The sequence below is a fragment of the Acyrthosiphon pisum genome, chromosome A1, assembly GCF_005508785.2.
Source record: "Acyrthosiphon pisum isolate AL4f chromosome A1, pea_aphid_22Mar2018_4r6ur, whole genome shotgun sequence".
NCBI lineage: Eukaryota > Metazoa > Arthropoda > Insecta > Hemiptera > Aphididae > Acyrthosiphon > Acyrthosiphon pisum.
Window position 1 is genome coordinate 27,400,602 of NC_042494.1, and position 6,840 is coordinate 27,407,441.

A 6,840-nucleotide genomic window follows, 5' to 3' on the forward strand; every position below is an offset into this window, starting at 1 on the left:
ATCCACATCTTCAATTTTTGTCGTTCCCAGGCTTTCCAAATCTTTTTACACTTTGTCGAGCTATCACTGATGAGTGATGGGACCTACCTTTTGGTCTCTTCCCGCTTGGTCAATACATTATGTCTTACTTTGTCCTCCATACATGGCCAGCCGACTCTAGTATCTTAGCTTTCAGACATTTTTGTATGTTTGGTCTACGTCTATTGAACTCTATTTAAATTGTAAAATAATGTTGTTTAAATTTATGCGGGAAATTTTGGTATATTGTCATATCATACCTTGGTACGTCTTATCTCGGGTCTTGTAACACTATCAATATTACGACCAATCGGGTCGTGGACGTGAAAATATCTATAGCCATCATGGTGATTGTATAAAATATACTAAATACTGTGTTTCATACATCATACCACACTACCACAGAACTACAGACTTGTGTCGCCCTTCGAGACTGTTACCCAATTACAGAGGTCAATTTCATTTTTCTGCGGCCTGCGAGAAATACGAATTCACAGTAAGTAATACATTGTTTGAATTTATGTTAAGAAAGTACACCTCTGATCTTCACGAAAATATGATAGATTCCGGCTGAAATATTTTAATTAACTAGGTACCGACGGTGGTAATTATGTATATCTCGGCAGCTCGTTTCTGTCTCGTATCTATCGAATAACATAATCGTTGCGCAACGACGTGTACCTCAGTATCTGTTCTTGAATATTATTCCATACAGTATTTCCAATAAAATATGCGTTACCAGCATAATCGAATCTAAGTATTTTCATTCGTTATTGCCATAAATCCTAAGGATCTATCTGGATTTAGATTTTGAACACCCTTGTTCCACCCCATCCCCAAATAGGGTGGTGATAATACTTACTGTTGAAAGGCGTAAAACTTGGCACCTATCTCGTTTTTATATATATTACTTATTATAAGTTCTGCCTAAGACATTAGCCTAGCCGAAATTGTCAGAATGTCTCAATACTTGATTCCAAATAAGAATAGACCTCTTAGCAATTGAAAAATGACCTACAAATTTTGGACCTCTCGGCATTTTTTGAACAATTTTACTTAGTCAAAAGGTAATAGCCGAACCAAGACCAGTTTTAGTCCGCCACTCGATTTATTCTTTAATAGAATATAGTATAATCCTGCAATATATACTTCAATGACTATTATTTTCACCATTGATGATAATTTTGCCTTGTTAATACCTGTTATCTCATTTTTTATTAATGTAAAGTTAATTCAGTAGCAGCATTTCAGTACACTTAGAAGTTAGATTTACTGTATTTAATATATCAACATAGCTACTCCATTATAATTTTACTTACTACCTCTAGATGGCAGATGAAAAATTAAGTCGCAAGATGATTTTCCCATACACATTTACATCTAAGGTTGCCCAGTTTCCGTTCAAATTACATTTCAATAATCATTGGATGTTTCCATGGTTCATTGGAGCAGCTGTAATGGTTTCACCAGTATTTTATTTAATGCAGAAAGCGGGTAATTATATATTTTATAATATACCAGAAGTACAAATATGTGAGCCAAATTACATTTTTTTTTAGCCAACTGTGAAGCTAATGTTAAGATTTGGGCTGAAAAAAGAAGGAAGGAAGAAGAACACCACAAACACAAGTGGGATTGAACAAGATTCTGAGAAGCAGCGTAGAAAATAAAAACAAAACAACTGTCATTCAATATTAAAATTTAATTTCTAATAGTGTTACTGCGAATTTTATAAAAGTATTTAAAATAATTATAATGTAATATACATCATAGTTCAGGTTACATTTTCCTTGACTTTGGTCCATTTTTCACTAACTTTCCACAACCATTCAACTGTCTTTTGATCGCGTGCTCGATACGGCAATGGTATTATTTTAAAATTACTAAAAGAAACACATAAAAATAATATTATATAGATATTTCAGTATTTGGTATAATTTAAAAGTAATACTTTTTTTTGAAAAATATGTTCAAATAAAACAATTGTTGCATTTTGGTTAGTTTGATAAAAACTATAATTGTGACTTAGAATTTTAAAAGTAAGGTGAAAATTACCTGATGAATTGTCCGCTAATGTCTTCAAGCTCCGGGTCTAAAGCTGCATGAACCAAGGTCTGCGATCCTTTAGCTGGTGATTTCAAAAACAGCCATGCAATTGGTTTTATGAAAAATCTGGTAACACTATTGTAATATGGTAAATGTCTTGAAATATCTGTTGTACTAATACCAGGGTAGACTGCATTTACTGTGACTCCAGTATCTGTAAATTGAATAAAGATATAAGCTAAAATTATTATGGTGCGTTTATAATTAAAAATGCTAATGGTTATATTGCAATAAAAACCTAAATCACATGTAGGTAATGTTAGCATTATGACTCAATACAGTATTTAAAATAGGTGGGTATAATTAATTCACAAACCTTTTAATACTTCAGCTAATTTAGATGTGAACATAAGATTTGCAAGTTTACTTTGGTCGTATGCCTCTTCTTCATTGTACGACATATCAGAATTTAAATCTACTTTATTGATTTTACTATTTCCATGTTTCAGCGTTGTCACATTGACGATTCGACTGGGAGCGCTTTTTTTCAAAGAGTCTAAAAGTAAATTGGTTAACAAGAAATGGCCCATATGATTGACACCCAAATGAGTTTCAATTCCTTCTTTGGTTGTGGATTTACTGCACCTCATAACACCAGCATTGTTGATCAAAACATCCAATCTATTAAATTCTAATTTAAAAGTTATAATTTAATTATTTTACAGGATATACAAAATATTAAAATGTAAATTCAAACCTTTCTGGAATTTGTTAGCGAATTCTCTGATTGATTCTTGTGATGACAAATCACATTTTCGACAGTATAGTCGTTTGTTTCTAGACATAAGTGCTAGCTCAACTCGACTCTGTTCTAAGGACATTAATCGATTAAAAAAAATATACATATGGGTATAAAGTATAATTTAATAATTTAGTATTATATTATTTAATTAGTGTAAATTCACATAAGTGCTAGCTTAAATCGACTCTGTTCTAAGGACATTAATCGATTGAAAAAAATATACATATGGGTATAAAGTATAATTTAATAATTTAGTATTATATTATTTAATTAGTGTAAATTCTAACTTATTAAACATAATTGAACCAGTTAAACTATGAACTAAGTTAAAGCACAGGTTCAAGAGTATCAATGTCATGTAATACAAAGTCAATATATTATATTTGCATTAACCTTTTCACATTTTACCATATCCCGACACGCCATTACAACTGTTGCGTTTTTAATGGCCAACATCCTAGCAGCTTCTTTTCCTAGGCCGGTATTCGAACCCGTAATTATGATCACTTTGTTGGCAGCTGATGTCCTGATTTTGTAATCTTTTCCAGACAACATCTCCCTAGAAGAAAATAAAAAAATAACAACGGTGCGGTAAATTACTTGGCAGGTAGCTGGACCTGGACGTAAAGCAATATCTTAGCGGTAATATAAGAACGTACTTGATCAAATAAGCACCACCGCATACCGTACCAAAGACACTGACATAGATCAAAGGCTTAGGTATTCTGATCATATTGCGTTAGATATATAAAGTCCCAATGAAGTAACTCTAGAATTCGAGAACAATAATTACGGTTTTCTAATATATTATTATAGGTATCACTTAATAAAATATGTGAATTGCATTTTTTTGTGTATTTTAGATTTGAACTTGTCTATTCAGTAGTTGTCTTATACTCTTTATAGTTTATCGGATGCGGTGTCGGCGTGTTGGATAAGTGATAAAAAAAAAAAATAGTTCCATGTTCTGTGATGAATTTGAAGACCACTGTGACCAACACAACGGCGCGACTACGACCTCGCAGCCGCGGTAATCCACCAAGAATCACAGTCACACCTATTTTTCCTTTGATTATAATATGTATAGGTAGGTTGGTAGGGTCACAAAATAGATTAAATTTAAACTATTCTGTGGTAGGTATTCAAATTCTGAATGTTTTATTTGGTATTTGGTAATTGGTATTCTGATTTCATAAGCCGTATTTTTTATATACTTGACAAATGACGGGTACTTAGAATTTTTATACCATTTAAGGAGTGTCCTGTGCTGGTAAAAATTAAATTTTTTCAAATGAGAACCAATATTTTTTAATGTAAACAAATAGGTAAATTGTTCAGTAAACTTTTTTTGTTGAAAATTTTGATTCACAAATCAAAATTGAACGAGTAATTCCTGAGTTAGTAAAATGTATGTTCTAACTTTCTAAGAATATAAGAGTGTTTAAAGAAAATAACAAAAATATAAAATATAATATGTAATTTTTTATCTAGTGTCTATAGTTATTGTTTGTTATATACAAGACCCTGGATTTCTTCAAAAAAATCGAAGAAAACAAATATTTTTTAAAAGGAGGTTAGTATTCGGAATAGTTCAATAATAATAATTCGTGTGATATTTATTATTCATATTTCATATTTAAATACTATATTTGAATTTCACATAAAAGAAATTATTTTCCTTAAAATTAGTTTTTAGTATTTAATTCTTTTGTCCGTGCGACTAACAATAATTATTACCTATAGGTAACTATAGTGTCCTAATTCTTTAAATAGTATTATACGAACACTCAAAGCAATACCAACTATACTGCTGTCTATTATACTACAATGATTTTTTTCAATATTATCATCTATGATCAATCCTAACATTCCTAATAATCCTAACTATATGTACCAGCAACTACTAACTACGGACCATAGTCGTAAACTGTAGGTTTGGGAGGGGGTGTTGTAAAGGGGGGATAATTCCCCCTTGGAATTTTGTAAATTAATTGGAAAAGAATTATCCAAAAGGTATTTTAGATTTGTAATATTTATTTTATCAAAGAAAGTATAATATCTTTTTTTTTTTTAACATTTATTAGTAAATACACGATCTGTAATTATTATTTTACAATAAGCATATGTGATGGAGGAGATGACATGGCTTGAGAGAACAGGAGATAAGAAGCCACCCATTGGAGGCACTTAACTACTTAAGGGTAGGAGTTTATTTTAAGTGTGCAAGTATGAGAGACAGAGATTGAGTATAAAGCAAAAGGGAAGTATAGGGGTACATACACCAGGTACGTTTAAGCCGCCTTCTGGGGTCACCAGGAAATAGCGTTGGTGGATAGTTCAGAAATCAAGGGATTACGATGGCTGTGGAATTTGGAGTGTGTGCGTTTGTAAAAGATTTTGCTACGTTTTGGACTGTTGAAATGGCTAGGTCTCTATGCAGAGTGTCGTTTGATACATAGTAAGGGGCTTTGGATTTTGTTTAGGTTAGACACGAGCGTCTCATTGCAGCTTGGCAAATTGGCTGCTGCGCGCGCAGCTCCCCTTATCATACCATTATCACCGTTACTTTCAAATATTGTATATATATAATATTGTATATATCTGTGGTATAAACTGATAATATAATTTAATAATATTAAATATTAATAATAAAGTAATAATTACAAAACATGAACAGTGAACACCTTAAGAATTTTTTAATAGTCGGGTTGGAAATATATAGCATTAAAAATAAACCTGTATAGAAGCTGTAAAAATAAAAATGTACCTAATAATTTTGTTTTTGAACTCGCAAGTTAAATTTGGTAATTATTTGTATAGTTTAATAATTTATTGTATATTTAAATATAATATTTGTTTATCCAAGTAACAAACAATATGAATATGAACTAATGTGGTAAAAAGGTATAACTTTATATAAAAACAACTAAATTATAAACATTTAAATTTATAGTAATAGGTATCTAAAATTTAAAAATATACAAATTTCTACTAAGTTTGAAATATTGATTAATTTATAAAAATATTAATATGTCAATAAAAATTATAAACTCATAAAATTAATGTATAGTTGCAATTCTATTAAATGCTATATGAATAATAAACTAATAAACAATATCTAAATATGTACACACAAGTAACTAGGAATATTTCCTAATATTGATAAAACTAAAAATAATAATATACATTGTTAAATCTGTTAATATTTATTTAAATGTTTTCATTTGTCAGTTTTGTTTTTAATTTACAAGCCAAGATTACTTATAAATTATAATATGGGAATTTTCTAGATACTACAATCGTAACACTATTGTACATCGTATCATTATACTTATTATTATATTATATATATCCGATTTTATTATTATTTACCTTTAACTTCTGTATATCTGTGTACTTCAACATACTAGTCCATAGATACAATTGTATGGGATTCAATTTATGAAAATATATTAGAACCATTAATTATAACGCATAGAATGTGCCGCAATATTATTATTGTTATTTTTAAAATGTAATAAGGACTATAGAAGTAATAGCTTAAATTTTAAAATGAATCTAATTATTTTTAATTTTATAAGTTACCACGAATGATTATGTTTTTGAATTACAATAAAATAATACAACATAATAATCATACAAATTTGAACCAACTTAAAATGTCCCCCTAGATGTGGAAGTCTGAGTGCATTTTGCACTCCCAATTGTTGCGGCACTACGCATAGAATGCTTTAAGAGTACTAATGAACAATTATTATTTTACTAATGATCTATTTCTGAAACTAAAAATATTAACATTAGAACAACTGCCATCATAAATTGATAATATTTTTTATTTAAAATTCACGCGCGCTTATACAGATTATCATATTTGAAAGTAACGGTGATAATGGTATGATAAGGGGAGCTACGCGCGCAGCAACCAATTTTCCCAGCTGCAATGAGACGCTCGTGTTTTTTAAGTTGATGTGTTG

The 6,840-nt window shown here is 30.1% G+C and overlaps 1 protein-coding gene and 1 long non-coding RNA gene across 2 annotated transcripts; one reads left to right on the forward strand and one right to left on the reverse strand.

Moving 5' to 3' along the window:
* Positions 1-358: 358 nt before the first annotated feature.
* Positions 359-1,812, forward strand: LOC100163700. The gene is made up of 3 exons (XR_003838995.1): positions 359-514; positions 1,347-1,512; positions 1,578-1,812. It is a non-coding gene; the product is annotated as an uncharacterized LOC100163700 (long non-coding RNA).
* Positions 1,701-3,807, reverse strand: LOC100165740 (retinol dehydrogenase 13). Its single transcript, XM_001951283.4, has 6 exons — positions 3,526-3,807; positions 3,260-3,425; positions 2,822-2,930; positions 2,441-2,755; positions 2,074-2,278; positions 1,701-1,901 (listed from the first exon to the last, which is right to left on the reverse strand). The coding sequence occupies exons 1-6, from the start codon at positions 3,597-3,599 to the stop codon at positions 1,793-1,795; spliced, it is 978 nt and encodes a 325-aa protein (XP_001951318.1). The 5' UTR covers positions 3,600-3,807; the 3' UTR covers positions 1,701-1,792.
* Between the last annotated feature and the right edge of the window lie 3,033 nt (positions 3,808-6,840).